The 16,035-nt window shown below is 44.1% G+C and overlaps 2 protein-coding genes across 2 annotated transcripts; both read right to left on the bottom strand.

The window, feature by feature from the left end:
• Positions 1-4,648: 4,648 nt before the first annotated feature.
• On the bottom strand, positions 4,649-7,015 carry LOC114767355 (hyaluronidase PH-20-like). Its single transcript, XM_028959045.1, has 5 exons — positions 6,990-7,015; positions 6,771-6,873; positions 5,480-6,414; positions 5,290-5,379; positions 4,649-4,984 (listed from the first exon to the last, which is right to left on the bottom strand). Exons 3-5 carry the CDS (start codon positions 6,410-6,412, stop codon positions 4,688-4,690), a joined length of 1,320 nt encoding a protein of 439 aa, XP_028814878.1. The 5' UTR covers positions 6,413-6,414; positions 6,771-6,873; positions 6,990-7,015; the 3' UTR covers positions 4,649-4,687.
• A 277-nt stretch (positions 7,016-7,292) lies between these two features.
• hyal4 (hyaluronidase 4) lies at positions 7,293-15,409 on the bottom strand. Its single transcript, XM_028959044.1, is given in 5 exon segments — positions 7,293-9,282; positions 9,285-9,612; positions 9,842-9,931; positions 10,313-11,318; positions 15,299-15,409. Coding segments are annotated over 4 exon segments (1,491 nt in total). The 5' UTR covers positions 11,267-11,318; positions 15,299-15,409; the 3' UTR covers positions 7,293-9,163.
• Positions 15,410-16,035: the final 626 nt, after the last annotated feature.

The following is a 16,035-nucleotide window of genomic DNA, read 5'->3' as shown; positions in this document are numbered from 1 at the left end:
GATCTTCTGCCAAAGACTGCCTTCACATATATTGAACACATATATAAACAACTATGTTACGTTCAAGACGATTCTAATTTATATATATAAATGTGTGTGTGTGTGTGTGTTACAGAGCTTACCTGAACCCACCTGGTCCTCTGCACATTGTGCAGAAATTTTTATACCGAGGAGCACCTCTCCCGGTGTATTTGTTTTTCAGTGCGATAGCGTATCCCCGGAGCAAAAAGGCCGTGTATTACCTTGACCTTGTTTTTCTCTTCTTCTCCGGGGTTACATAACTTCACAGCCAGCTCAGTATTTAACCAGCACTTGATTTTTGACTTTGACATTGTGACATTATTGTTGACATTATTCCTTCAGCAGAAACGTGTGGTGATACGGTTTCAGTGCGGTTCTTCATGCAGCATGCTGGTCTGGTGAACCTGTCACTGTGCTGTAAAATCGACACACAAAAGCCAAGGTCACCATCCCCCACTGTTCTAAAAAATGTTCCACTGTTGGTGTCCCCACGGTTCGCCACCTCTGCAGCATTTGAACATCCATCTGCGCTGTTGATGACGTCATCAATAAATAAGAAACTGGGGGTCTTCTGAAATAAAAACACATCCTCTGTATTCCCCATGCCAGCATCCCTCAGTGGACACAGTGCTGCTGAACTGAGACACTTCTTGCTCAAAGGAATCTGCAATATGGAAATCTGCGGAAAGGGACGCTGAAAAGATGGAACAGGGCCACCTCAAATCATAATCGGTCAGAACACCAACCCACCATCACCTTGACTCATGACTTTTCACATCAGGCCCTTTAAATCCTACAAACCCAGTTGAGCCAGCAAAGTCAGGGCCTCCACTCATGGATTTTCAGTGCAAACTACACTCTGGACATTTCTGTTAGAGACTGCTTTTAATGAATTGATGTAGTTAATTGCTTATTCGTTGTACAAGTGTAGATAAGTTATCAGTGAAAACCGTGACCGTTCAGCTCTCATGCAGTCATGAAATGAGATGAGCGGTGCAGGAGGGGCTCGGAAATCAATGCAGAGGTTGGCGTGAGAAAGAGCTTTGGAGGAGCCGCGTGATCACTGGAACCTGCTGATTACCTGAATGCGGCAGGTAAGGTGGGTTTGAGGTCAGTGACAGGGGAACTTAATGAGCTTCACTCGTCACCACGGATGAAGGGTGGCAGGAGGTTGTTTTCCGGCTATCACCTCATGTTCTTTACCTGGACGTGCCTCCGCTCAGCCCCTTAACCTCGAAACACACATAATAACACATTCAATTTAACAAGACAAGGCTCCCAGAAATAATACGAGGCGGCAGAGGGTGTCTTCATAGCTGCTGGGTTCTCAAACGTCCTGAGCAGTTCAGAGAATTTGATGGCAGGTGACCAAGTTGAGGTGATCATTTGAGAGGGTGAACCAGAACTGATGAGTGGCCCTTGAAAAAGAGCTCTGTGTGATTTGACATGCATCAAAAGAACTCAAACTTTTGTTAAAAAAAACACACACCATACTTAGTTGAGATTAGCTGTACTGTATAACTATAAATTTAGGTATAAGCTGTAAATGACCCTGCTGTTCCACGTTGACCATCTTATTTAAACTGCCTTTTACATAAATTATTTTAGATGGAAGGAACGCTTACCCTTTGATTTGAGTTCAGACCTCCATTTTCTATTTGTCTCATTTCAACATAATGTTCCCAACCTATATACACAACTTCATTCTCCACACTGGATGCGGAACTGTGTTCTGCAGCTGGTGAACATGGTAAAAGAACCAACCCTATAATGCTACATTCGTATGGCCAGAGGAGTCTTGGGAAGCCTGCTGGGCATCTGGGCGGAGCAGCGTCTCCCAGCGTAGCACTGGCACGTGACGTGATTGCAGAAGTATTTGATGTCACCAGAGGAGGGCACCCCATCAGCCGTGTAGCTCCCATCCGTTCTGTCAGTGTGGAAGTTCTGGGGGTTCAGGTGCAGGTAGGTGTCGTAGTTTTTGTGGCCGTTGCCCTGACACAGCATCTCACTGCACAGCTCTGCAGCCGCGGTTACGTTGGCTATGTAGGGGTTTAGGGCGGAGACCAGGTAAGAAGACAGATTTTCACACAATTCCTGTAGAGCGAGGGAGAAGCAGAGAAAACATGTTATACGCAAAACTGCTGAGCTTTCATAATTCTTTTTAAACAATTCTGTAAGTGCATACAAAATTAAGCATCAAGGGTATTTGAAAAACATGGATTCCCAGTATATGTAGTCGACATTGTCGATTCAATTTTGAAAATGTTTTAGACTAATTATAATATGTTGTGTTTTAGGCGGCATTGCGTTTATTGGGTTGAACGTAAGGAGCTAAGACAACCCCCACCTACGTTGCCTGTATGTATGTACATGCTGATGCACATTCACAGATCAGCTCATAATCTGTATGAAACGCTAATTTACAGAGAACAAGATTCTGACTGAATCTGCCAGATGTTCTAATTAGACACATGATTCAGTATGAGGCACGCACAGTGTACAAGATTTTAACAGGTCAAGGTGCTGTTCATCCAAGTTGCAGTTCATCCTTATTTGTTCAAACCTCTTCCTTAACTGTTCTTTGGCCGCCACACCGGCCTGTTCTGAGGTCAGTGATGGGTCCAGCCTACTGGCATACTCGATAGACAGGGTTTGGTAAATCTTCTTGGAATCCAATTCCTGTCAAACAGTGGGCGCCAGTCCTCCCAGTCCAGAACAGCCAGGCCAGGGAAGGTGGCGGGCTTTCGCCAGGCTGGCCACCAGGTCGCCCTTTTGAGGGACGCCACCGTTGAATTCCAGGTCAACGTAAGGGTACACTGCCATGCGCTGTCTGTAGATCAGGGCCAAAAATTGGTCAGGCTCGCTGGCTGGGGTCACCACTGCCTCGAACGCTGACATGTCTAAGGGAACCTCGAGATGCTGGCACTGTGTGATGGGCCCATTCCAGACCAAAATCAAAGAGCTTTCCATCCACTATGGGGGCAGCTGTATGTGGGAGCTGAGATGCAAGACAGAAGGAGGCTAGGAGAAAAAATATCGGACCCAGCAGCAGGATGGGGGGATCCTCTGGGCACAGAAAAGTGGGATTCCATCGTTCTTCTTGTAGAACTGTGAGGACAATATATGTGTGTGTGTGTGTGTGTGTGTGTGTGTGTGTGTGTGTGTATATATATATATATATATATTGCTATAAATATATGTGAAGGCAGTAAATTCCTCCAACATTTAATCCGGCAAATGTAATCCCGGTTTGATTTTACCTGTTTGAATCCCACAGCCCATCACCATGCTACCTGTTTTCGCTTATATAGGCTGGAACAAGTTTGCATCTCTGTTTTTTTTTTTCAAATGAGACCCATTTCATATCTGAATTGTTCATTTAAAAACCTAATCCTTGGAATATGATTTCGATTCTCCACACATTTGCTTTTATTAGCTGTGTTGTAAGAATACATTTGTGTTTTTTTCTTTTAGCTGCAGTGCAGCATTGCTGACCTTGAGCATGAAACATGTGAACTCACATGTTGAAGGGAATGATAAATCACTCCCACATGGCTGTGGGACACTCTTATAGTCACTTAAAGTCTTAAACCAGAATACTGTATAATTCATTATGTATATGTTGTTATTATGTACATTATGTTATAGCATTTAATTTTTGCTATTGAGTATTTTATTCATAGTTTATGTATTCTTTGGATATTTTGTCCCTTATTGTATAAATTCTGACTTTTATGATAATAGCCTGCCTGCTGATTGAGGAGCGTAGCTACACCCTGCTGCACTGGTGATCCTGTCCCATGAACCTGGGACCCTTCGGGCCTACTTTTGTCTTGTTGTGTCTTGATTGATTACCTAATTTTGTCTGCCTCTGCCTTGGCGTCTTTCTCTGTGCTCTGTCCTCTATCTGTCTTTTACTGTGGAGACCATTACTGCCTGGTTGTTTGCCATGATTTGTTTATAACTGTTTTTTATGCAGATTCATCTCCTGTATGTTGATTGGCCCCATAGTTGATTAACCGTATGTGAATTATGTGATTTTGTTCTTCTAAACATCACCTCGCTATCATCAGGATGAGCCACATATACAGGTTGGACCTAATCCACCTGTGGTCCTGACAAATTGAAGGGCCAGGATGTGTCTGCATGTTCTTGCATGTGAAAGTTTTACCTCCTACAAGATAAAATATTGCTGTTTTCAGTGCAGCTAGCAATAAAAGTAAACCAAAGGGAACAAAAACTGACACTCAAATGGGAAAACTGTGTCTGTGGAGTAGATGCGATTGATGTAGGGGTTACATTCATCCAATATTTATTTGGCCAACAGGCAACAATTGCCTTGAATCTAGCGGTTCATACAGACAGATATGTAACTAGAAAACAACAAAAAATATAAAATCATGACCCCTCTGATGGGTCGTGATTTATTTATTTAGAAATATTTGTCAACTATAATTAAACCACACTTTAGTAATTCAGGATTATAGGAAATAAATGCATTGGCATTAAGTCATGCTCTACCCATTCTACCAAAAAAAGAGAGCGCTTAGAATATCAGGTGCCATTCCATTGCATCATGTGGCCATATAAGCACCCATCTTTATTTAAATCTTTATTGTCACCCCGTGTCCATAACTATACGCCTAGCCGAGGGAACAACATCAAATTAAGCTTTTGTGGAGCAGCTCTGGCCGGAGTAGCACTGACAGGTGAACTTGCCGGCAAACTCGGCCAGCTGACTTCGTGAGGGCGCGCCGGTGCCGGTGCTTTCGCCCCTGCTCTTCTCATCGTGAAGCTCTGCTGGAATGAGGTGCAGGTAGTGGCTGGAGTTGTAGTTCTTTCGTACGCAGCGGCCGCGGCCGCGGCACAGGACGCCGCTGCAGAGCTCGGCAGCAGTGGTTACGTTCGCAATGTAGGGGTTCAGGGTGGCGTTCAGGTAAACAGACAAGGCTTCACACGAGGCCTGAAAAAGGAAGAAGATGCTGTGGAAAATGACCAGCGCATGGCCCAACAGAATTTTATGATAAACGTGTGAACGATTGCATGCTTTAACCTCAATGTGAAGTTTTTATGCATTGATCATACGAATGGGCTAAAAAAAAACAATTCACTGACTAGCTTTGATACCTAGATGGCTAGCTAACCCAAATATGTAATGTTAAGTGGTAATTTGTTTTTAAGAACCTGATTAAGCAGTTCGAATTGCCATTTTAAGGATGTAAGGATTTGAAATATAAAAATTGGCCATGCAAAAACTGGGTTACACACCTTATTGTTAAAGTCCACGCTAGATCCCCATATGATGGTCCCTGCAGCACCAAGGGCCGCACTTTCTCCTATAGTCCTGACCAAGTCCACCTTAGTGGGGAAAAAAGAAAACAGTCCCGAATCAGGACAGTGCAAAACTGCAGCGTAGACAATAAAAACCAACGGATGAATAAACCCGAGCAGATCTCACCTCGCTGAGATAAAGAGTATTTTGGTCCCCAAACACAGGCCGTGTGAACACGTAGACAGGAGCCACGGAGGGACCTTTCGGTAAAGCAGACACCCTTCTGGCCTCCTGCACTTGGTTCCGGGCGAACAGCGCGGCTTCGTATCTTCCCCTCAGCGAGCTGTGCAGGTATATGGAGGGGTAGAGAGCTGTGCTGGCGTTCCAGAGCCACACCAGCTCGTCGTTCAGGCCTCGCGTCGTTTCGGAGCAGCTCCCGGTGTAGTTTAGGTCAGTTGTTTCATAGTTGTAGCAGTCGGGGTACAGGTAAAATCCCCACAGGTACTGCCCTCTACTGTCAATGCCCAGTTTTAGAGTCTCTTCCATGAAGCCCCTGGCGGCTTCCTGGAACTGTTGTTTGGCCCCTGCAGCCGCCTGTTCCCGGGTGAGAGATGGCTTCTGCTCAAGGGTGACGTTAATGGAAAGGTTGCGGTATACCTCCATAGAATCCCACTTTCTGTCGTACAGAGGTAACCACTCCTCCCAGTCAATGACAGCCAGGCCAGGGGATGACACCGGGATGAGCCGTGTGACATCTGTTCGTGCCTTCAGCAAGTTTGCCGAAAGATTCCCCTTTTGCGGGAGCCCTCCATTGTGCTGCGTGAGCGTCTTCTGGTCTGTGTAGGGGTACTGACCAATGCGGTTCTTGTAGAACAAAGTCAGATACTGATTGGGCACGTTCGCTGGTGTGGTGACGGCGTGCATGGCAGACATGTCCAGGGGGACTCCAAGTTGTTTGCATTTGTTAACGGGTGCATTCCAAATCACTTCAAACGGTTTCCCATCTGTCAGGGGTAGAGCTGTAGGGGGCAGTGTTGATCCGCAGCAAAGCCTCCACAGAAGAACAAATCTGAGGCAGCAGCTCACCAGGTCCAGCAGAGTAGTGCGGACCCTCATCATTCCTGAAGGGGGCGACATTAAAAGAATATTATGAACCATGTTTTAGGTTTTAGAGAAATGTTTTTGTGATGAGGCTCCATAAAATCATTTGACATTTATGATCTTTATTTATAATGTTAAAACGACATTATAAATATAATGATGGACAGTGTTCCTCCAGTGGGGGCTAAACCTGCAGTAACGAAATAAATAAAAAATGTAAAATTAAAGGAACAGGACCGGACGTGGCTTAGGTGTTGAAATAAATGCTTGCCTTGTTGAAAATGAAAGTACACTTCCAAATTGGTTGTTTTATTAGTTTAACTTTCATTTTATCATAGTTTTTATTGTATTTGATAAAATATGGGTTGAAACTGACCTTAGTGTTATAAGTTGTCCACTTGAAAGGTTATGGCAAACAGTCATGAGAACTACCAGCTACGCCCATGAACGAATACAGCGTAGAGGAAAGACGAAAAACTCTTTAAAAGCAAGAGCAAACAGAGAGCAGGTCAAAGACAAACTGATCATGTGACCAAACGTGTGTCGGGGCTCTTGGGTCAGTTCCAGGTAATCAATAACACAGGCATTCACTCACGGTGAAGACTGAAGACTGTGGAAAGGATGTCTGGACCCACCAAAAAAAAAAAATCAGTTGCAAAGATTACAATTGACTAATTTGTATAAATTTGCATGATCTCATTGCGAGTTCTAAAAAGTAAGAAATTGTTCCTTATTAAGGGATACTGAGTTTTTTATGTAGAACGTTTCAGGGGCAATCCATGACGAGAGAGAACTGTCTGGGTAATTGTGGCTTAAATAAGATAAGATGATCCTTTATTAGTGGGAAATTTACTTTGTCATGGCAGGAAGTGGACAGTACAAGATAAGAGCAGCAAAAGACAATAGCACAGACACTGTATGTAAAAAGAAAAAAAATATATGTTGGTATATACATAAAAGATATATTTGTAAGATTTTAGATATGTACAGAGTGGGTAGAAGAGGTAGGGAACCTTTAATAAGCATAATGTATTGTGTTTGGGATGCAGGGTATGATTAAACATGAATTTAAAAAAGGGTTTTATACAAGGGTTAAAATAATTTATTTGCAGTGCTTCAACATTCAAGCAACATTTAAAAACACATTGCATTGTCGTCATTGTGAATTTGGTTAACTCCTTTGCATAACATAAGAAAATAGTTTACATTAATTGATTACATTTTGAAATGAAGCAGTTGTATTAATATGAGAAAACTGTGTTGCTTCACACCGGCAGGCCACAGGCGTAAAATCTAGACTTTGCATAGAGCTGAAAAAACGAGGTATCATGAGGTTGGTCAGTCATACATTGCCAGGGTCTAGGTGTTTAATTAGATAAATGCATAGAATGGCTTAATACAAAAAGTGTTCTTTAAATTACTTGGGTCTTTCACACACTTCTAGCTTATTGTTGTGCCTTTACTCTGGGTGTTAAAATAGCCATAACTATGATAACTTATTCTGCCTTTTTCAATTGTGGTGAAGTCAGTAAGGATTTGTCCTTTTATGTGCACTACAATTCAGTCCCTAGTGCATTGCAGAAATATGTTTTAGAAATAGCACAGCATAGCTGTTGAATTCATACAAAAAGCAAAGACTATTATATCTCAATAAATGATTCAGCTGGACATTTTCGTCCGGCCCAGCAACAGTCATAAAGAACATTTACAATATAAAATACATTTTAATAGAAATCGACAAGTTCTTTGTCATGTGGACACTGGCATTTACAAAGAGAAGGACCTTGTATGTCTCTGTTGTATATCTGTTTATCCAAGGAATGTCACCAAAATGCCACTTTTCAGCTGTGCTGATGAATTTCACCCAGTCGCTGCATTATGCATGTCGCCCACTTCAGCAGATGGTTTTCTGCCATGAGAAATATTAATGATGAATGCTGCATGGTTAGATCTGAGTACTTTTAAAAAGTAATTTTCACACATTTCATTTTTTTCAGAATCGGTCCCATTTTAAAGGACTGTGGATATTGGTTCCAGACTTAAATGGATCTCTGTTTAGCTGGACTGAATCTAAATAATCAATCCCTTGAACTAAATGTAAATAAGACTCAAGGATACAGGTCTTCAGAGTTCATCACACGTGCATCTGCATAGTTTAGTGTAAATGTGGGATTTTGTTTTCAGGTCTAGTTCTCACAGTGAACAGGACATTCAAGGAATCCACATCAGTGCTACGACAAGAAAGACGTTTGTGAGCCAGCATCTCTCGCTGAGATGCATAGATGCATCCCTTCCAGTTCTTACCCCGGTTCCAGTAGGAAGCTGGAGTCATTTTGAGAAGTAAATATGTGCACAGATATCAAAAATCAAGTTCGTCACAGACCTTGGTTGTGTAACAGTCTTGCAACTGGACCACATAAACGTTGAAAACAGTTACTTGTGCAAAAAGAGACACGCTCGCCATCAGTTGCTATACCAGAAACACATGCAGTGATACCGGGAATATTTAAGGTAGCTTGTGAAAAACACACCATGCTATGGAACTGGCATCATTCTTGTACTTTTTTTAGGTCTTAGCTGTTCATTCACATTTGCTGTCTGATTGTTACAACTCTTCTTGGTACAAATTTACTCCATTTCATGTGCCATTACAGAGGATTTAGGGCCTGTGCGCATTTTGGATATTAAGGGTGGCCTTTTTTGATCCAATCAAGTAAGTGCAAGGCCTTCTGCACAAGCTGATTTTCCTTAAAAAAAAAGGCACAACTGTCAAAGACACCAGTTCAACATGAGAAGCATGAGGAGAAGCACCAGTGAGTTTGTGGCTCGGACTGAGAAGCTTCCAGTGAACCTCTCGTCTTCTTCCTTCACCTCCTTTTCATCTTCCCTGGCTCTGTTTCTGCCTTTTCAGGCCCCAGACTGTCGCACCGTTCTCCACCGTAACCCTGGTAGCAGTGGCAGAGGAACCTTTCGGCCAGCAGCCTGAGCTCCTGCTGAGTGTGCCTGCCGGTGACGACGAAGGAGCCATTCCTGGAGGACGCTATTCGGTAGCTGGAGCGGCTGAGGTGCAGGTAGTGCGGGGCCCACGGGTCCCTCCGCACACAGCGGCCGTTGGACTGGCACAGGAATTCGCTGCAAGCCTCAGCAGCTCGTGTGACGTTGGTGATGTACTGGCCCAGGCGGTAATACAAAAAGGCCCTCACCTTCGAGCAGTTGTACTGTGAATTTCACACACACACACACACACACACACACACACACACACACACACACACACACACACACACACACACACACACACACACACACAAAAAAAAAACACGTTCTGACACACGACTAATATCATGTGCGTAATCTGCCACCTATTTCTCATTTACATCATATGTAAATATGCCAGACATGTAAGGAATTGTTTGCTGGTCGCAGACAGAGTAGAGAGGCGCTTACTCTAGATGAGGTGAGGTTGAGGTCTCCCCATATCACAAAACCAGCAGCACCCAGAGCAGCACTTTCACCGATGGTATGAACTAAGTCATTCTGCGAAGAAAAAAAAAAACATATACATAACAAAATATGCACGAATAATTTTTACACTGTTTTCCGGTTTTTGACAGTGTTTTACATGTACTGATGTTAAGTTAGGCATTATTTAACAATAATGTGAACTAATCAAGATGTTGATCTTGATTAGTCCTGTCCAGACAGAACAGAATGCAAATTACAGTTGTTTATAAATTGTTCATAAATGTCTATATATTATAATTGAAATGCATGCAATTTAGATAAAAGGTAGATTAAATAGGCTAATCTTCTGTAGAATTTGCCATCTTGCAATCAGTAACTACCGATTGTAAGTCGCTGTGGATAAGGGCGTCTGATAAATGCCACAAACTCTGCACAGCTTCACAGAACTCTTACTGTAGTAAGGAAAGTCATGGCCTCATCCCTGTAGCCCAGGCGTGTGTAGACGTAGGTGGGAAGCTCAAATGGCAGTGATGTCAGCGCTGCGAGCCGCAGGGACTCGATCACGCGGTTCTTGGAAAAGTGAAGGTTCCTGGTGCTGTCCGAGAGGCTCTTGCGGATGGCCAGCGCGGGGAAGAGGGCGGTGCTGCTGTTCCAGAGCCACTGCAGCTCGTCGTTGCGCAGGCTCTCCAGCAGGGGGCATGAGCCGCTGTAGTTGTGCTCGTGCAGGTTGTAGTTGTGGCAGTCGGGGTACAGGTAGTAGCCCCAGAGCCCGTTGGGCCGGGTTTGTGTGCCCACCTCTAAAGTTCTCCGCATGAAATCCATCGCGCTCTTCTCGAAGCGCTGGCGCGCAAGGTCCTCCACCTGGTCCTCCGTCACGTTGATGTAGGCCTGCGAGACCAGGTCACGCGAGCGCTGCCGGTAGATGTCCTTCTTGTGCCAGTTTCGGCTCCACTGTGGCCGCCAGTACTCCCAGTCAATGACAGCCAGGCCGCTGAAGTCCTCGGAAGGGATGAAGTGACAGATATCTCTGTGGGCTTTGTTAAGGTGAGCATCCAGGCTGCAGTTTTGCGGCAGGCCTCCGTTGACTGGCACGCCCTGCTCGTTGTAGAAGGGGTAGTGGCCCAAACGGTTTGCATAGAAAATGGTGACGTTCTGCCCTGTGTGCACTGCTCGTGGGCTGCCCGATATTTGGAACAGTTCCAGGTTGATGTTCATGTTGTACTTGAGGGTGCACATGTCCAGTGGCGCATTCCAGCCTGCCACAAAGGGCTTGCGGCCCACCAGCGGCAGTTTGGCTGGCTTCTCACTGGAGACCTCATGGACGAAAAGCAACAGCCAGCAGCAGGTAAGGACACAAGCAATGGGCACAGCATGGAGAGGTGTGGCCCCACAGGGCACTGTGGGCATTCTGCTGCCAGTGTCAAGACTGGGATATGCCAATCATCCTGAAGCAGAGGAACTGAACACAAGATATTTTGGGGGGTTAACTGGGTAAATCTTTAGTTTTAAGTGAGTACATCTAAAAAAAAAGATGTCACAAGAGTTAAAATTCCCTTGACCACTATGGCAGATGATAGCTTGCTTGTCTGAAGAAGACAATACTCCCTAATTACAGACCTTAAAATGGAAGCAGAAAATGGAAGCACTACCTTCATGCAGCAAAAAAAAGTGACGCATAGTAAATGAAAACCAGCCATTTAAAGGGGAGTTGCAACTCCTTCAGAAATGATTATTTCACTTCAAGCTCACAGGACATAAAAATAAAAGTTGAATTCCTGAACTTAGTCCAGGACCCCAAAAGGTCAGAGGTAGCTTTGTGTGCTTTGATTTGTGCCCAGTGACCATCACCTGGGTCCACATTTCACCACACCGGCACCAGTTACCCACAAAGTCATAAACGTCATAACTCTTGCCAATCATCTTTTGCCAAAAGACATCAAGGCCAGTTCCTTCCCAGAAAGCCAAGAAAGTGTTTCACTTCATATTAACTTCACATTATTGTTTTTTCCACAAGGACTAATAACTTTGTAGGGTATAATATGTAGCTCAGTAATACATGTGTAATACACATACTCAACAAAATTCCATGCTTTGGGGTGTGTAACTAATGCATTGTAAGTGTCATGTATTATACTTTTATTTTATCATCACTGCATTGTATTCAGATGTATAGGAAACACATGGAACAAAATGTGTGTAATTATTTGGTAAAAGCCTACAAAATGTAATATTTATGTGAAAACTTGATTTATAAGATACCATGTAATCTCTGGATGTGTATCTCTGGTATTTGTCCTGAAAATTTTCACATTCACATTTACAGCATTTATTATCCAGACTTACAATCAGAAGTTACAGGGACAGTCCCCCTGGAGCAACTCAGGGTTAAGTGTCTTGCTCAGGGACACAATGGTAGTTAGCGGGATTCGAACCCGGGTCTTCCGGTTCACAGGCGAGTGTGCTACCCACTAGGCTACTACCACCCTTTTAAAATCCTTTTGGTATATTTAAGTAATATTAAGTATATTTAAAATGTGGCCACCTAGCTCTCCAGTCAGAACTACAATACTAACCAACCTTGGTTTCGGTTGCCCCGACATTGACCTGATTCACCGTAACTTTTCACCTCTGGCCATAGGCAGATTCTGACACTATAACTAGAAACTGCTTGTGACCAGAGGTGCAAAGTTGCACCAAACCAGACCAAAGGTTGACTGGCCCTGTCCACATTACATGCAGGGTTTTTCGCCAACAGAGTGCATTTGACTTAAGGAGAATGGATCACAATTTTTACATAACATTCAGGTAGATGTGTAGTTTGTATCAGGGACTAAATTGCGAATGCAAGTAAAAATGTTGAAATTGATATTGAACAATAATTAATACCTCCTAGAGGAACAGAACAGGCCTACTGAAAGAGAATGGCACCAGTCAAGAAGACAACAAAGGCATACGGAGGCTCAAAGCGAAGCATAGTTCTGAATGGCTGAGTCAGGAGGAACTGGTCTCTTGACAACAATAGACCTTTTAGGTTCACAAACTGAGGCTTAATGGGTGTGTTGCAAAGAAGGCCATTGTTGAAAGGAGTCACATCAAAGTCATATCACACCCTGGCTAGGTTGATGGGAACAAAATCAAGCTTTCAGTGTGCTTTCAGTACATCCAGGAACATACTGCACCATTCTGGCAGCAGTACGGTGTTAGGAGGATGATGCTCTGCTTTCAGTGTTAAACAGTTTGAAGAAAAGGATGTTGAAAGTGTTCCCTGTGGCTGGAAAGAGTGAGATAACAGTTCTCTATTCCGTATATTTGCATAAAACGAGGGGCAAAAACAGGCGTAAACAAATACAAGGGCTTTTCAGGGCTTGCTGTTATTGGCTCTAAACTCTCTTTGGCCGTACCTTTCAGAGGGGGGTACATTGTGGCTACGATTATTAAAACATGTTCAATGAAGTAATTTGCTAGAGGATGAGGTAAAATGCCTATAATGAAATAAATTATGGATCTCCACAAAACACACACACTGGAGACATGGACATTTTGCCCCGTGGACCCTCCATGTCACCGTCTAAGGAATTTCTTTGAAGTGTGGTACTTCTTGAGACACTTTTAAGAGTGGACAGATTGATGTTGGAGCATGGCACGTGCTTCCACATGGTCGACTGCTGGATTTAGAGTGAGTTTGATGTCTTATGGGGCTCAAGGCGTCTCTGTGCCTCAGACCGACAGTGAGGACAGAAAGCCCCCAGACTGTCTGACTCTACTGTGAGAGGCACAGGGCGTCACTATGGCGATAATAACACCCTACCCTGACATTATTAATGTCATTCATCTGGTAAAATGGAGGTTGAAAAATGATGAGGTATGTCGGGGACGGATGCAGATGAAGGAATCCCATGGCTGTGTCGTGAGTGAATGGAAAGTGAGCCTCGCTCCCATTTTCCCCCCGCTGCTGGCATCCAGCCCATGCCAAGAGGGGGAGAAATGAACCACTTCCTCTTCAACCAAACTATTACTACACAGCAATCTTCAGAGATACTGCGGCCGCTAAGTGATGCAGCATGTCTGCATGCAATATTCATACCAACATAAAAGTCAGGTTGTCTTCAGATGGCTGGATGAGATGCACGCATTGCATGTTTATTATGGACATTGTGTCTGTATTCTGGAAAAGGTATTTTGCCTAATGCAGGGCTTCACTTTCTAATTGCTGGGGTTTCATAATTATGGCTTAGGTTGCAATCAGTACACACAGTTTCACAGCAATTCTGAAATTCTCTAATTTACCGAAGCAACCACAGATACTGATGTAAATGCTACCTTGTTAGAGCGCCTTACAATTTATTTTGTTAGTGAAGAGGTCTTCAGAGGCATGCGTAAAGACACCGTGCAAAGTTTTGGAAGGATTTCAGTTTATGCGATTTCAGTGAAGTCAGTGAACTATTTACTTAAGTGATTGCCAAATCCGCAGCCGTCTCTGGTAGCAATTAACATAAGTGTTTGTTGGTGGAAGAAGTTCTTATCAACAAAAGCCTGTATCATCAAAGAATTAGTCATTCTGATGAGTCAGTCAAGTTGGATCCTGTTCATTTAACCTCTCCCAACTGGTAAAGGTAACACATTGATCAAGAATACGTGGACATAGATATCAATCTATAGATATCTATGTAGAGAGACATAATTTACATATAGCTCCATACAGATATAGATATAGGCACATGTATACATAGAGCACGTATCTTTATCTTGCTACATATTGACCATTTTTAAATTGTGAGCCAGCTGTCCAGACGGCATTAGGCTGTCGCTAAAAATCTACGGCAAAGGGTGCAGAACAGGTGGTGCGAGGGGGTCAGTCGGAGGTTATGTTTTGTTTTGCACCGCTCCTTTTGAGTGGGCTGTACGACCCCTGGTCTGGGCCCAGAATTCCGGGGGTGTGTAATGTTATTGTTGTCACCATGTTAGGAAGCAGATTAGTGTAGTACCCCTTTTTCCTCCTCCGCCCGACAAGAAAGCTCAGGTCCAAAGAGGCAATTAATCTGGGAATACCTAATCTCATCAGCTACTTAACTGCTCCTTTATTTAGAAGAGCGCCATGCTCTCGCTGTTGTAAACAGTCTTGTTCAGCGATATTTTGCTGTCCCATGACACTGAATAGTTGCATCTGCCAAGAGGAATATGCTTCTGGGAATATGATTTTCTGATTCTTTTACCCATTTTCATTATGCTTGTGTTCATTTGAAATGACATTGCTAGAACCATGCCATGTAAACACAACACACCCCATTCTCTGGTGACACTACAAGCAGTATTGCAAAATGACACTCCTTCTCTGAAAGTACACTTGTTATCTTGCATTTTTGTGGATTTGTGCTGGTGTAAGAATAGAAGCTACTGTTGCTGGAGGCCTGGAGCGGTAATGCTGCGCTCTGGACTCACCTGTTGATCCTGCACACCCCTGCCGCTTGGCTGCCCGGCGCTCCTCTCCATCAAGCCCGAGCATAAGCATCCGTCTGCAGGACAACCCTCCCACCATCCTTTTATAGAAGAAGGAGGGAAGAAAGAGAGTTTCCTGGGAGGAGGAGAAAGTGCAGCTCCGCAACATTGCAATTAGAGTAGTTGTGGGCGGGACGGTGGGGAGGGCTCCTCCCAAATCCCATTGAGCGTGTGTGCGTCGTGATCCCTCGTGCTGTGGCTCTGCCGGGCAGCGGCGTCTGAGCCCGTCCTTGTCACCCTGCATTAGGGCTGAGCGAAAGAATGTGAGAACGTCTCACCTGGCCCCGGGTTCACTCGCGGAGCACAGACCGGCTTTGTTGTGTCTGTGAACAGCTGTGATTGTTATGTTCTCACCCGAGATCGTATTTACTTCAAACCTGGGATCGTCATGTTTGTCTTGTCTCTGTTTAGGACTTTTTTTTAATTTTTATTCTTGGTACACGGATAACGTAAGAGGGACAATGTAATCTGGCTTTCCGTGGGAATTCCTGCGACACGCCTCATTCACTTGCCATGTGGCCATCCCAGAATGCCTTTTTCTCCAGGCCTTCCCAAGCGCTAATTGTGGCTGCTATACATAAGTACCACGTAATACATTGCAGATCGCAACATAGACAGTAAGACAGGCCCTTCGGACTGGTGCCTGTCTCTGGAGGCAGGGTTTTGGGCTGGATGAGGCT

This window comes from Denticeps clupeoides, chromosome 17 (genome assembly GCF_900700375.1).
Source record: "Denticeps clupeoides chromosome 17, fDenClu1.1, whole genome shotgun sequence".
In the NCBI taxonomy this organism is placed as follows: Eukaryota; Metazoa; Chordata; class Actinopteri; order Clupeiformes; family Denticipitidae; genus Denticeps; species Denticeps clupeoides.
The sequence above is the reverse complement of the archived record's forward strand: the minus strand, read 5'-3'. Positions and strand labels throughout refer to the sequence as shown.

Coding starts and splice junctions, on each gene's coding strand:
- LOC114767355 (XM_028959045.1), bottom strand. CDS start 6,412: ATGATGAGGGTCCGCACTACTCTGCTGGACCTGGTGAGCTGCTGCCTC. Junction 5,380..5,479: donor ATACTCTTTATCTCAGCGAG/GTGAGATCTGCT, acceptor TTCCCCACTAAG/GTGGACTTGGTCAGGACTAT. Junction 4,985..5,289: donor GCGTGGACTTTAACAATAAG/GTGTGTAACCCA, acceptor TTCCTTTTTCAG/GCCTCGTGTGAAGCCTTGTC.